Here is a 15,696-nt window from a genome sequence, read left to right on the forward strand (position 1 = left end):
TGGATAGTCTGACCTATAGGAATGAAAGGCGTGTTATGCAGTTAATCTCCTTCCGAGGTCTGTTCTTGTCTAGTCAAGGCCACAGGTCTAAGGAGGGAAATAACATGTACTTTCAAAACTGAGATCTAAAAAACAAACAGAGCCCCAGAAAACTTACACTGTTCTAAGTTTGTGCTGACAGAGGAGGGAAATGAATCTCCAGCACTGCTGCTACAGAGGTGGCTTGTTCATTTCAGTTCAGGTAACAAAGGGAAGGCAAGGCCAAACGCTCCTTCTGCACAGCGGGGCTAAGAAGTGGGGATCCTTTACCGTGACCACCTGCTTCCTTCTCTTCAAACCAGCATAAAAAGTGCCAAATATCTGTATTTCGTACTCGGCTCAGAGCCCATGGTATAAACCCACGTAGGCGGTGCACTAGATAACATCAAAGCCCGAGGCAGGGGCCCGAAGAGGAGGGGGGAGGGGGGCAAAAGCAGCCGAGGGAACCAAGCGCCTCCCCCTAGCATTTCCTCTCACGCCCACTTCCAACCTAGGAGGCTTTTGGTTTCTGCTTTTGTTGTTTTTAAAATTAAAAGTTAAACCCAGGAAGCTTTGGATCAGACTTTTGCGTTGCAGTTCGGGTAAGTTTTCTCTGGGTTCTTTTGTTTGGCGCCTGGCTTGGAAAGAGCCCGGGCATCCAGCGAAGCTGGCAGGGCGTGCGGGGACTGTTCTGTCGCCGGGTCGCCCGGAGGAGGAGGAGGGGATTCGGCCGGAGGACAGGAAAACCCAACGCAGGCAGAGGGCGGAGGGCAGAGGGGAGGGACGAGCAGCGGAGTGACTCGGCGACCGCCAGGGAGGAAGCTCCGGGATCTCCTCGTGGCGGTGGCGCTGCCGGGCTGCAGTACAGGGCGGAGGGCCGAGGCCACGGGGCCGCGCCAGGGGGGAGCCCGATCGGGCCTGCCGGGCGGTCGCGTGGGAACCTGTGCTGTGGATGCCTGGGCAGCGCTGGTGGCACGGAGCCCGGTGGATGGGACCGCACGGCGGAGTCCCGGGACAAAGCCTGGGGGTACACTTCAGTCCTCTCGAAGTTGCTCCGCAAGGACAATGTGGTAGAACCCTAGTGACACTGTCCTCACTTGAACTCCAATCCCGGAGGGGACTCCAAAGTTCACTTGCTCCGTAGGAATGCAGCGAGAGAGAAGTGGGCCCCTAGGCGCCCCACCCCCGCTTTAATTTTGGAGAGTACTATTACCTCCAGAATTTTTGACAGTTTTAACTACTGTTTACCACTTACATTTATTTTCAAATTCTTTTCCGGCATATTCTGTGTAAGATACAGTTTGAAAGAGTAAATATGCCACATAACAAGCCGAAACTACTCTCTAGTTTAGCTGGCTTTTACTTATTTATTCTGAAAACTAGGAAGTTGGAATTGTAGGCAGAATTAGGAAAAGTAATTGCATTTAGAAAATCAGTTCAAAAATAGAAAATAGGAAACTTCGGTATTGTATATATTTCAAAGACCATTTTAATATTGATTTATTGCCCAATAAAGTTAAAATGTGAGTAGTCTAAGAAAAACTCTTTAACTGAAATAACAAAATTGCATGTTTATTAGAAAGTTCACAGCAATGCCAAATCCCTTATAAACACTGAGTTCACAATGTGTATTTGTTATGTTTAACAATTATTGGGTTAAAATTGTATTCATTCAGTTAGCATTTTTGACTTAATGAGTGACACAAAGTAGAATGAATAATTATGGAGCTATCTTAATCTTTATCCTCTGACAGATTGGGCACACTTTCACTTGTAAATGAATGTTTTTATAATTTAAATACCTAGTTAAGAAGTTACATTACATGCTGTTTGTGACAGCAGTCCATTAGATGTTTTCATTTTATGAGATTATTATATCACATGGAAAATAAAAATTGTCATTATTGCAAGGTTGGACGTATATAATGCTAACCATCATTTAATATTTCTGCAGTTGTTGGATGATCCTTGCTTTTATGACCAAAGTTAGTTTTTAATAGGCGTATTCCCACGTTTACATGACATTATTTTGGGGCACAGGCTCCATTATTGTGTACGCTATTTTTTAATCCTATTCTTGTGTTGAACTTTTCTTAACTTAAAAAAGCTAGAGATAGGATTTCCTCAGATAATTTTTACTTTATTTCTTTCTTTATTTTCTTCAGCCTAGGGAAAATCTTGTAAAAGTTTATTCGAGCCAAACTGACAATTGCGGGGAAGCAAAATCTCAACAGACTGAAAAAATGCTTTTTAGGATGGCAGTTTTGCAGCTAATTCGATACATTACAATCAAAGGAAGAGACGTAGGGATGGCTACAAGAAATTCATTGGTGTTGGATTAGGGAGGAGGAAGAAAACAAAATGGGAATAGCTCTAGAATTGGATAAAAAGGAAATCGAGAGGCACACACTTCTTTTACATTGCTGGGTATGGGATAGTTAATAATTAACATTTACAGTTTATAGAGATATTTCTCGGGGGAATTTCAGGGGTGGACCCTAGCAGGAAAAACCTAGACGTCTTTATAGAAGCCCCAGGGAACGAAAGGATTCAAGTTTGCACAGATGGCCAGTGTGGTGGGTGTACGGTCTTTAGCATTTTTATTCCTTAAAAGGGGAAAACAGTTTGGTTTAATCTGAGAAATCTTTCTGCATCAGAATTTTTGTTTTACTTTATTACTCTTAAATTCAGCATGGCTCCTGAAACAGTTCCTTTTGCCTGCTTCTTTAGGTGCACATGTGGAATTTCTGAGCCCCAAACTTCTAACGTTCTTTTAGGTCTATCTCCAAAAATCTCCGTTCGTTTCCAAGGTCCAGCCCCTCCTGATTTTACTCCATAGATTTCCACTCCTTGCTTCCTCTATTGCTTTCTAGCAGCCGGGCTCAAACTTTGGTTTCTCGAAGTTACTCGGTCTTCCCTTCTTCTCTTTTCCCATGCGTCCCTGGAGCAGGTCGGCTGTCCAGCCCTGCACCCTGCTTTCTTGACTCAAACACCCCTCTCCTTCCTGCCCTAGGCTGTCAGGTGGACAGGCAAGGGTTAAGTGCGCTCGCCGCTTGGGCTCTGGGAACCACCAGACGGCTTTGGAGCAGCCTCTGGAATAACCTGGGCTTTCCTCACTCTTTTAATAGAACATCCGCCACCAAAAAAGTGGTTTCAGTTCAGGGTTAATAATAAGTCCCCTTCCACCCTCCAAACCAACAACCCGTCCCCCGCCCCCCCACACCGTTGTTTTTTAAAGTTGTTTTTCAAAGTTAATGAGTTTCAAGTTTCACAATGACTTTCTCCTTTCCTCAACACGTTGCTGAGGAAACCCCCTTGGGGTGCCCCCCTCCCCTATCCTCACCCCCATTCGGCCGAGCGGGGGGGGCGGGGCTGGGAGACCCCATGACGTCACCGGGCCGGCCCACATCCTGCTTTAGAAAGTGAAGGGAAGGTAAAGGGAAACTACTGCCCCGCCCGTCCCCGCCCCTCCCCGCCCCTCCCCGCCCCTCCGTTAGAACCAACCGGCCCCAACTGCGAGACCCGGCTAGGCCTTCCCCGGACCGCGTGACCGGCCAGGCCCACCCCTCCGCTCCTGCGCCCCTGCTCGGCGCCAGCCCCAAAGCTCCCTCGACCCCGGACTCCCGCCCCTTGTGTCCCAAGCCCGGCCCCTCCCCCCTCAGTCGCCTGTTGCCTCTTCCCACCCCCCCTCCCTTCGTGTCCTTGTGGCGCCCAGTGGGGCGGAGCCGGGCCAGCGACGGGGTGAGACGCGTTCTCTGGCCCGCCCCGCCGGGGAGACCCGGGGTTCCGGGCTCCACTGTGGGCCCGAAGGAGGCCAGCCACCTTACCCCTATCCCACGGCTGGGCTGGCGGCCGCGCCTGTCCTGCGGGCCTCCGCGCCCCGGGTGACCTCCGCCCTTACCCTCGCGGAGCTACTGCCTCAGTCCCCACGAGGGGACATCCCCTCCTCCGACAGCCTGTCGATGCCGAAGGCCTCCCCGCTCCCGCCCCCGGGGATCCCCTGCTGCCCCGCCCACCCGCGGGAATGCCTCGGACCTTCGCCCTCCCTCCCCCGCACCGCCCGGCCCGCGCTCCTCCTGTCGTCCCTAAAGACGCTAAACGTGCCCTACTCTGTCCCGGGGAGAGGTAAAACCCGCACCCGCCTTTCTCGCCCCGGGTCCCACGGTCCCAAGGGGGCTGCCCACCCCGTCTCGCTTCGTCCTGGTGCGCGCTCTGGGCCTCGCCGCCTGGCCCCCCCTTTCCCGGACGCTTCTCCCGGGCGGTGGTCCTGTCGCGGCCGGGGGCGTCAGCGGGCGCGCCTGTCTCCACCGCCAAGCGCTTGCGGCCCCCGCCCGCGCTCTCCGCACTCCCCTCCCCGGAACCCCGGCTGGCTCCCCTGTTTAATATTTTAGTGCTGCTGTTGTGAGTGCCAGTTGCCGGCCTTTAGTGTGGTTGCTGCTGGGGCGGCGGCAGCGGGGAGGGGGTAACAGAGTCTGGGGCCAGGAGCAGCCGCAGGAGGAGGTTATGTTTGTGTTTGGGGTTGTCAAGTGAAGGAAGGCTCCCTGGCGCCGCCGCAGCCGCCGCCGCCGCGAGCGGGGGTCGTGGAGATTCCAAGCTGCGGCGCCGCCATCAACAGCGCAGCTCCTGGGCCGGCTGCAGACGCAGCCGCTCCGCCGGGCGTCCTGGCAGCAGGTTCGGCGCGGGCTCCGCGGCGGAGGCGCTGCAGCGGGGAGGGCGTCCGGGTGCAGTGGGGTGGGCAGGACCAAGTCCTCCTCCACGGTCGGGGGGCGTGGGGGAGCGCGTGTGTGTATGTGTGTCTGTGCAACCGCCGACCTTGCAGAGGGATGGCTGCGTGCGGGAGGCGCTTGCCACTTCTGGGCGCCCTCGCCGCGCTCGAGCGGCCCGAGCTGAGGTCCAGCGGGCTGAGCAGGTACGGAGGGACCCAGCCTTCACAGCCGCGTTCCAGCCACAGACGCATTTTGCCAGAGGGTGGGGGGTGAGGGAGACCAGGCCTCGGCTTCCCAACCTCACGGCTTTGTGGCTTTCTTTTCCTTTCGTTCTTTTCTCTAAGTGCCTGTTTACTCCCAACCACCTGGGTAGTTTCTTTCCGGGTTGGGAGTACGCGCCTGCAGCAGTTGGGAAGAGGGCGGTGGGTTTAGGCGCGGGTCGGATTAGGCTCCCTTTGGGGTCAGACTAGGAAAGGAGTTGCTGCTGGAGGGGAGGGGGCGCTGGTGGAGCTGGTGGCGAGGAGGAGTCTCAGGGTGGCGTGCTGGCCTCCTCTCGTCGTCCTCCTCTCTCCCCATCCACTCCAGGCGCCTTCCTGAGCTGCCACTTCCATCCCCCTACCCCTCCTCCTGGCGTTCGAAGTGCTTTGTTCAGTGCAGCGTTGCAGAGGGGTTTTCCCAGGCTCCGCCCTCCACATTCATTCATGGTTTTTCTCCTTGCAACTGTCTTTACGCTTTTTGATCGTGTCATGTTTTTGCTCCATGTGCTATTTATTTCTTTCCTATAGAGGAACGATTTATCACTGGTCTTGGTCGCTACAGTGCTGCAGAGTCTTTGAAAATATCCACTCCGCCCTTCACCAGGATTTAAACCTGGGATGGACAGCTAGGGACAGTGGGTAGGCAGTGAATGGGGTAGCAGAAAGCGGTTACTGATTGGGAATTTGCATATTTTACATTTTATGCTCCTGATCTTATGGGAATCACGTGACTATTACAGTCGGAGTTCACGCTTTAAAAACTTCCAAATATCGTGACCATTTAAAAGCTTTAAGTTTAACAAGGAACGTATTTAAGTGTACAATTTATTTGGTCCTAATGTCTCTAAATTTTCTATCGAATCAGAAGCTTCATGAATTGTATGGTGGATGTCATTACTGCAGGGAGTTGAAGAACCATATCTTTCATAGATCATTTAGCACAGTGCTAGATGAAATACATATATAGTATTGGAGCATCGTATTTCATATTCTCCATGCATAAAAAAACTGCAAATATTTTTTTGTCAGTACTCACATTTAGCCATATCAGGGATTAGATACTGAAGTTAATTGTAGCCTTCTATTCTGTTATAGTGAAACCATAAATTTCTAAAGCCATATTCTGGGATATTAAAGGTAGTTTTTATCATATAGGCTTTCTTAAGGAAAATTAATATTTGAATATTTTTGTGTGTCAGGCAGGGCATATTGTTTAGTCCTTACACCCTATGGGGTGGATACTATTCCCTAGTTTTACAGCTGGGAAGTCTTATCTTTGGGGAGGTTAAGTGCCTTGCAAAAAAACACAGTAAGGGGTAAATCCTGGCTTTGAACCTAGTCTGGTTTGACACCAGAGTATATAGTCATGAGTTGTGCTACACAACCTCTTTAATAAAACCCCAACAATAGGTGTTATTTTCACTGTGGGGAAACAAGCACTGAGAACAATCAAGTCACATGGTGCCACTTTCCTAAGTTGCTGATCATGGACCTTTCCCTTTCTTAATTTTCTTATCTGTAAAATAGATAAATGATAGCTACCTTACCAGTTATTAGGATTAAGTTATGTGCAGAAAGCATGTAGGCACAGGGTGGGTGCTCAGGCAGTATTATCTTATTTCTCTTAGAGTACCAGATACAGCAGAAGTGTTAGCAAAGCATTCCTACTCCATTTTTTGTGTTTTATTTTAGTGATTAAACATTTTGTGTTTAACATCACAATACTCAGCTTTGCTTATTAGCCACATTGCAGGAAGTTAAACTTAAAATTTTTAGGACCATGCGAGAGGAGGCCAAGGTAGCTGATTGGGGAGAGAGATGATTGTTTTTAGATTATCACTCTCTTGTATGTTGTCATGTTTTTGCTCCATGTGGTATTTATTTATTTCCTGTAAAGAAAAGATGATTTTTTAAAAAATGTCCAAGTCAGGACAGGCTAGCTTATGCTGTCATAACAAATAACCCCAAACTTCAGTGACTTGAAACAACAAAGGTCTCTCTCTTGTTTATGCCACCTGATCTTGTTGGGTTAGTGGGAGTCAGCTCTGTGATGTCAGATGCACTGTCTAGAAGAGGTGACTGTTCCATGGCAGAGGGAAAGGAGCTCTGGAGGACTTTGCTTCTACAACTAATAGCTTCAGTCTGGAAGCGACACGTGTCTCCTCCATTCACAAGTCATTAGCCAGAACTGGTCACACATTTTAGCTAAACTCGGGGAGGCAGGAAGTATAGTCCTACCATGAGCCTAGAAGGGAGAACTAGAATAATGGGGAGCATCCACTATAGCAACTACATATTTAACTGCATTAACTCAGTGAAATAAGATGAATGAGACATAATCCCTGTTCCCAAAGACTTTATGAGTGGGCAGACATGTTCTATATGCAGTATGTTCCTTTTATAGCCTGGTGCTGTCCTTCAGTTGTACCTGGTAATGTTACTTTAAAACACAATTCAATGATTTTTTTCCCTCTTCTGGTTAATGTAAAGTGGTTTTTTCTTTTGTGTTTTCTTACTGAGAACGCCCAGATATTGGTACAATTACATGTCCTGTGTTTAGTTAAAAGTTAGTGAATCATCTTCTGCAGCAGTCTCCAGCTTGGTTACCTCTGTTGTTGAGTTTAGACCTGTGTTGTATTAAGCCATTACTTTTGAAGTGTCTTTTTTTCTTTGATGGTAGTCAAATGTGATTTTTATTTATTTTTCTTTTTCAGCACATGGATTAATTGATGGACATTAAGTTTATGGAGCTACCTTTTTGTGACCTGCTCTTCCTACAGTTTCTAAGAAGAAAAAGGGGTCCCTGAATCAGAGAAGATGCCTCGAACCAAACAGATTCATCCCAGAAATCTAAGAGGTGAGACTGTGTTAAAGAAAATTCAGGTTGATGGTAGATCTTATAATACGGTATCCATTTGGTGATAGGAATGGCAGCTTATTAGATGCTGACTTTGTTCCAAGGTGAGCTCCAGGGATGCTGGTTCCATTTTCCTTGTTTATTTCCACTTGCCCTGCACAATTCTTGTCTCTTAGGAGATGCTTAATAAATACCTGTTGAATGAATTAATTGAATTTAGCAAAATTATAATGCCTTCTTAATCATTAGATGTTGGTATTAAAGTCTTAGATTTACTTTCTCTTAAGAGGAACCATATTTGGATTGAAGAATTTGAAATGAGTGGTTGGATATTCTTTGCCAGCTGGTTCACGGTGGATTTTTTCACCCCTCCCGCATACTACTTTTGAGATTTGTTTTTGTACTGCTCTGTATGTTAGAGTAATAAGAAGTGAAGACAGTTGTAGTTGACACTAACTCAGACCACTAGTCACAGAACGTGACCTTTGTTACGAGGAAGCAGTTGGTCAGAAATATGTATATAGTATACATTTTATTCAAAGACACAAAAGTGAGTGCTTCTCCTTACCTGTGAAGAAGTATTTTAATATTAGAAAAGTAAGAGTATTGTAGCTTGTTTTTTTAAGAAGATTTGTATTCAAGTATGTTTTATCAGCTGGGAATAGCAATTATCTATTATATTTCATTTTAATGGGTAAGAATGTAGCAGTATTGAGCAATAAACTCTTAAAATAAATAATTCCAAATTGAGTGAAGTATCTTATGAAATATTTACTATTATAGAAAAAAATTCTCAAGCACATGCAAGGTAAAAAGATGACAAAATCAGACAGATGAATTGAAAATGTTCCTTGGTGAAATAAATTAGGCCAGTCACCATAAAGTGATAATTGAAAATGTGGTCAGTTCTGTGGTCTGCTTGAATCTGGAAATAGTGCTGTGTCCTAGCTAAAAGAGTACTAGAGCTCTCTGGGCTGCCTCAGCCCAAGTTCAAATTGATGGATTAAGGCAAGGATTTATACAGAGAACATTAAGAGTTGTGTGTTTAAGTCTGATTTTTCAGTCATATAAAATTGTCCAGGAATATTTTGCTTATCTCCCTAAGTAGAATCTGAGCTCCGGAAAGTTGGGAATTTTCCTCATTCATGACTGTAGGCAGACCCTCCACACCCACAGATGCCAGCCGAAGGGTTCATTTGGAGACCTGGGGCCAACTTTTATAATTTACCTGCCCGGAGACAGTGCCCTGTTCCAATATATGCAAAGGCACCCTGGGAGCTAGTGGGTGTTCTGGCCCAGCACAGTTCCTGGCAGCTCATAGGAGCCCAGATATTTGTTGAAGGAATTCGAAGGAACGAGTACATGATTGATCGGGTGTATTACTTTTTAGGTTGTGGGTATCACCTACAAATATCACCGTATTTTTCTGACCATAAGATGCACCTAGGTTTTAGATGAGGAAAATAGGAAAAAAATTTTGAAGCAAAAAATGTATAACATAGTGTTATATATTTAAATGTATAGTGTAAATGTATACATAGTGTTATACATTTAAATGATAACATGGTGTTTCACCAGTGTAAGTGTAAACAGAACTCAACAGCAGCATTAAAAACCATTATTCCTCCCAAATGGGGAGGTTCATCTTATAGTCTGAAAATATGGGTAAATGTTTTTTATATTTAACATACATATAGTTGACCCTGAACAACTTGTATTTGAATTATGCAGGTCCACTTGTTTGCAGAGGATTTTTTTTCAATAAATACAGTACATTTTCTCAGGATTTTCTTAACATTTCTTTTCTGTAGTTTGCATTATTATAAGAATACAGTATGTAGTACATATAACATACAAAGTGTGTTAATTGACTGTTCATGTTATCAGTAAGGCTTCTTCCAACAGTAGGCTATTAGTGGTTAAGTTTTTGAGGAGTCAAAAATTATTTGTGGAGTTTTGACTTGGGGGGGGTGCCCTTAACCTCTGCTTTATTCAGCGATCAACTGTACTTTATAATTTAAATTACATGACCTCTGCTTCTTTCAGTGATCAACTGTACTTTATAATTTAAATTACACGACTGTCCTGAGAAATGCATATTTTTATACTGTAGATTCTTTTCTATATCAAATAAGTGTACGACTCAACAGATATTTGTGGAACACCTTCATGTGCCACTGTTTCAGGTGGTAAGGATACAATGGTAATCAGACATGGACTCTGAAGGGCCTATGGAAGGACTTGAGGGGGCATAGGTAGCCATGCAGCTGTGCTACCGCAGTGAGTGACAGAGGTATGGCACAGAGACGGGGGTCCCATTTTGTCCTGATTGTGGGTGGCCAGTGTGGAGTGGGGCAGGATGGTGATTTAGGGAAGGAAAAGTATCATCTGAACTGGGTTCTTAAGGCTGAAAATTATCCACGAAGCTGACAAGGCCGGTTGAGTGCATTTCATCCTAGGGTAGAAGCCATGACATAATTTGGGAAATCCAAGCTACTCTGTTATTCTCCATTACGACTAGGGCATAAGAAGTTTTATTCAGGGGAGAAAGGAAGGAGGGAGAGAGGTAGGAGGTTGGTGTGGAAGAATTAGAAGTCAGGTTGTGAAGGTCCATCAGATTGGAGCCTACATTTAGTATGTGAAGTTAAAAGTTTTAAGAGTAAAATAAGCTTGCTTATTTTCTGAAATTACAATGTTTTTAAAGTTTTCTGAGAGAACTTGAAATGAATTGGATCCCAGCCCTTTATCAAGAGTTTAGAAAGTTGCTTGACTAAGGCAGTTATGAATTCTCAGCCCACTGAATGTTGGGGGAAGGGATGGAGAGGGAAGAAGAGAAGAGCAGGGAGGGGGGCGGGAGGGGGGGGGAACTCAGAGGAATGAAATCTTCTTTGGCAGAAGCAGCTCCCACACAGAGTAAGGAACAGTGGACGTGGAAAGGCGGAAGGAGAGACTTTCCAGAATGAAGATATTCAAAGAAGAGATCAAAGTAGATTAGTACAAGACAATCCACTAAAACCGTGCTGGGGGGACCTGCAGCCTCTCCAGGCCCAGGGGCAGGGTCACCCTGAGTTGAGGGTGGAAGGACTTCATGGAAGAGGTGATATCTGAGCCAGGTAGTTAGCTTACTCAGCAGAGAAGAATGATGGAAAACTTTCAGTTAGAAAAATGGAGAAAACAAAGGCAAGAAGTGCAAAGATGTGATACTAAAAATTTCTGCTCCCCTCTAAAAATGGGTTTGAGGACTTTCCCCCTAGACAGTTCAGTGGTTAAAGCAAGGGAAACATTAGCTTCTAAAATGAATTTTCAGCATTTATTTTGTATCTCACTGTGACAGTTGGAATAGCATGTTTGTTTTGCTTTACTTGTGACCCACTGCTGTGGCTTGCAGAAGACCTAGCTCATAAAGTTAGCTATGAAACAGGGAGAGGGAAATCAGAACACCAGAAAGGGAGTCAGTCACAGCCCAGCTTGCTGTGCTGAGTGCATTGCTCACACTGCTTGTGCTATCACTCGGGCTGTTCGCTTAGCACATGGCCTCTTTTTTAGGCTTCCTTGGAAAATAGTCTGTGGTGTATTTGTCTTATGTTTGTTAATTAGGTCAATAATAGAAGATTTATACTTAAAAAAATCTCAGGTTATGTATTTATTATGCTTTAGTGGTAGTTTCAGTTCTTAAAATATAATTTTTCTTTTACTTATTCTTAGTTCATCAGCTGGGTTTGATAAAGTCCTGTAGGTAGGCAAAGGCACGAATAAACATAATGTAACTTTCTGGAATGTGAATTGTACTTCAGGAAGAATATGTATATGTTTATTCACATATGAAAGCATTATGCAAGTAAAAGATACAGTATAGGCATCTATCATGGAGGGGCATAGAGAGTGTGCATGGATTTAAAATTCCACGTGCCCAGCTATGCTCCCATAGGGAGATGGAGTTTATACTTCTGATGTTAGAGATTCTGTAGTGGAAAAGTATGAGAACTGTGTTAAGGGTGAGCATGAATTTGGGACATAAATGGAACAGAGTTAAACTCAATGGGTAATCTGTTCAGTTTGTAGGAGTGTGGTTTATGAATTCTAGTGTCTTTACCCTCAGCCATATATAAACCAGACAGAACTTTTGTCTTTGGTATGCAGGTGGATAGAGTTTAACACTTACATATCCTTTGTGAGGTTGGATAAGAATTTCAGAAGAGCANTTTATACTTCTGATGTTAGAGATTCTGTAGTGGAAAAGTATGAGAACTGTGTTAAGGGTGAGCATGAATTTGGGACATAAATGGAACAGAGTTAAACTCAATGGGTAATCTGTTCAGTTTGTAGGAGTGTGGTTTATGAATTCTAGTGTCTTTACCCTCAGCCATATATAAACCAGACAGAACTTTTGTCTTTGGTGATGCAGGTGGATAGAGTTTAATTAACACTTACATATCCTTTGTGAGGTTGGATAAGAATTTCAGAAGAGCATGAGACAAGCACTTGGTGTTCAGAAGAAAGACTTTGTATGTTGTTCTAGGTCTCCTGGACACTATGTGGCAAACTCCAGGCGGGGGGGAGAACCAGTGTGTGGTTGTGATGAATTGTTCCAGCAGGGTCGGCACTGCCCTCCCCAGCAGTCATTCCTTGCTGATTGTATCTCCACGACTTTCCAGGTCTTTGTGTGTACTCTTTAACAGAACTGAAGAGCTGGCTACTTGCAGGGGCTCCATGTCAGCCCCCTGAAGATAAAGGGCTGTTTCTGTGCTGTGCCAGTTATCATTGCGAATGTGTTTCAAATCTTTGGGGGGAAAGAAAGAAAGAAAATAGATGTTAACCTGTATTAGTTGAATTTGGGCCTAGGGTTTCAAAGACTCATCGACTTTAAGATTGGAAATCAGTGCAGAAAATACTAAGTATTAACCTTTTGAAAAACATATTTTGAGGATTTGATATAGTTGTTTTTCATTTTTATTGGGTGAGTGCATTCAGCTCTGAACACACTGCAAAAAATTTAAAAAAGAGCTTATTTCCTCCCACTGAGAGACAGTTTTGTTACAATGTGAGAACTTAGAAGGGTGATCAGAGCATAGCCCAGATCCACACAAGGGGTTTCTGGGAGCCCATGGCCTTACAAGATGAAGTCCTGATTTTGGCTAAGACATACTTTCCACAGTTTGGCCTTGTGTTCTCTAGTCTGTCTGATGAAAAGTCATTGCCATTTCAGGAGCTCAGCATGCAAATCCAGCATTTCTGTGCTTTCTTAATCTTTCTGGAAAGTCTCTTTTCTGCCTTTTCATTTCCACTCCATTTTCTTTACTCTGTGTGGGAGTTGTCTTTGCCAAAGATTTCGCTTCTTTGAGTTTTTCCCCCTTTGCTATTCGCTTTTCCCTTTCATTCCCACCCCAATGCAGAGTGAGCCTCCATTGCTTGTGTCTGTGGGTACCTCACTCCTCTTTTGATATTGATTGTGTCATAATTATTCTCCTACAGGTCTGTCACCTTTTCTGGATATAAATTACATGTCTAAAGAGTCTGTTTTAGTCATCTGTCTGTGCTCAACAAAACAGTATTTATGTTAGCTCTTTAGCAAACTGGAGGGGTAAAGATGCTTGATCCTCATGAAATTTGCTTACATTTGGAAACTTGAGCAAATGCTTCTTCCAATAATTGGTGGCCTCTGATTGATAAACCTGTTATGATGCAAAATTTTAATCGAACAGATAAACTAAACTAAGTATAGTAAGTCCTCACTGGATACCCTCAGAAGGTTGTGCACCTTTAAGCAAAACTGCTTATAATAAAACTGATTTTACCATGGGCTAATTGATATAAACAAGAGTTAGGTTCTGTAGTATCTTATAAAAGCTGTAATGAAACAACTTTGAACCAAATGAGGCTATTTGAGGACATGCTGTAGTTACTATTAAATTTGTTTTATGTGAGATTTTGCTATTAGATTCCTAGAGTTTACCTTTTCAGTACATTAATACGGTGATGGTCAAATGTTTGGCTTCTGGCTACTAGGGACTAGCTATGTGGCCTTACACAAGCCGGATTGCTGATTTCCTTATCTGTAAACTAAAGATAGTACTTGAAGATTAGAAAACAGGGCAAGTATAAGCATTTGGTGCAAAGCCTGACTCTCAAGTAAGCACTCAACACAGTTGTCACTTTCTATAAAAAACTGACTTATGTCAAATTCTGGGGTTGCATATGCTTTGCAAACAGAGGACATGGGGAATATCGATAAAGTATTTACCTGCATTTTCATGCTGCATAAAGTGCTCAGCATTGATTACTGTTGTGTCTCTTTCTTTTCCTGATTACTCAAGGTTTGGGATTTGGAAGAGTGGTCAGTGCAGAAAATGATTTGGGAAGGAAAACTCTGACCCTCTGTGCTGCCTTCTTGATTTGTCCACCTGAACTCATTCAAACCCTGCTTCATTTTTTGACAACATTAAATGAAGTTAAACATAATATTCTGTCTGTATCTACTTCTGGAAAGTGATTGAGAGGTCTTTTTTGTTATCATTGAACTATTTTTAAAAATGTCTACATCACAGTCATGTGGGCTTGGAACGAAGTGCTCTAGACATCACTGTTCTTTTTTAAGTATATTTTATTGACTATGCTATTACAGTTGTCCTTTTTTTTCCTCCTCTCTATCCCCTCTGTCCTCTACCTCCGTTGCCTCCAGCATCCCCCCCCCCCTTTAGTTCATGTCCATGGGTCATACATATAAGTTCTTTGGCTTCTCCATTTCCTATACTATTCTTAACCTCCCCCGATTTTGTACCTACCAGTTGTATTTTTTATTTCCTGTACGTTTTCCCCCATTCTTCCCCTTTCTCCTCTCTGTTGATAGCCCTTCATATGTTATTCTTTAAGTTCTGAGATGGTACCTTCTGTCAATTCCCTGCTCCCGTCTTCTGTGAAGACAAGAGAAATCCAACTGGGTTTTCAGAATTAATCTGATTAATAAAAATATATTTACTTGCTATCAATGTAGGGCCTACTCCAGTGATTATTTTATAAAACCATCTATGATGAATGAAATTTTTTGGTTTTTTGTCATGCGGGATTTTCTTATTGCATTCGTGAGTAAAAAAGGTTTAATTTTGATGATTTCAGCTAGAATTCCAGCTGTTTATGCATTATTTCTTACATTTGAATGTTAGGTCTGTAGTTTTAAGCTCACAGCCTTGAGGTTTGAGAAATCAGAAATGTTGTAGAGAGAAGAACCCTAAGACTTATTAAAAACTTGTATACAACTATAGCTAGAAAGGAAATAAGTGATAACTTAAAAATGGTTTTGATGAGGTAGGTGAAAAAGCAGTTTGAAGTTATTAGGAGCTATCACATAAGTAGCTGATATTATTCAGTTTGACTAGGATAAAAATAGGAGAAAAAATTGAATATAGCATACCTCCTGGGTTTTTTTTTCACATAATTATTTTTCAGTTCATGTTGAGAGCTTATTTGATACTTTTGATGCTTATTTGAATGCTTATTAACCAAACTTTTTGGTTAAGAATGCTTTTTTCTTTCTAATAGCAAATATAAAATGCAATAATACAATTAATTAGAGCAATGATTTTATTTTAGAGCATCATGTTCTGGTGAGGTTTAATTTTATCTCATCGTAGAGTAGAAAAAAGCATCATGTGCATAAAAATCTCTCATCATATACGTATAAGTTTTAAGCTCCGAATTTAGAACATAATGTAATTTGAACAGTCTGGGTTGAAGTTGATTCTTGTGTTATCTGTAAAAACATTTTGTGAATAAAGTAAGTGCTATAGTTTTTCATTCACATATTTATTATTTTAAAACATTTTAACAGTGTTCTTTTGCATGTCAATAAACTACCAATTAC

At 43.4% G+C, this 15,696-nt stretch overlaps 1 protein-coding gene across 5 annotated transcripts in view; it reads left to right on the forward strand.

Moving 5' to 3' along the window:
• Nucleotides 1-515: 515 nt before the first annotated feature.
• Nucleotides 516-15,696, forward strand: part of HIVEP1 (HIVEP zinc finger 1) — a 146,368-nt gene continuing 131,187 nt past the window's right edge. For 2 of the 5 annotated variants that reach the window (XM_037037980.1, XM_037037984.1), the window contains exons 1-2: nucleotides 516-620; nucleotides 7,696-7,838. In XM_037037980.1, the coding sequence (XP_036893875.1) occupies nucleotides 7,799-7,838 (40 nt within the window). In that variant the 5' untranslated portion in view covers nucleotides 516-620; nucleotides 7,696-7,798. Of the gene's footprint in view, nucleotides 621-3,760; nucleotides 4,144-4,489; nucleotides 4,690-4,804; nucleotides 4,928-7,695; nucleotides 7,839-15,696 lie in introns of those variants that run through there. The other 3 variants (XM_037037981.1, XM_037037982.1, XM_037037983.1) reach the window with 3 other exon arrangements.

Source organism: Sturnira hondurensis, unplaced genomic scaffold, assembly GCF_014824575.4.
Source record: "Sturnira hondurensis isolate 20B ecotype Veracruz unplaced genomic scaffold, ASM1482457v3 Scaffold0023817, whole genome shotgun sequence".
NCBI classification, from domain to species: Eukaryota; Metazoa; Chordata; class Mammalia; order Chiroptera; family Phyllostomidae; genus Sturnira; species Sturnira hondurensis.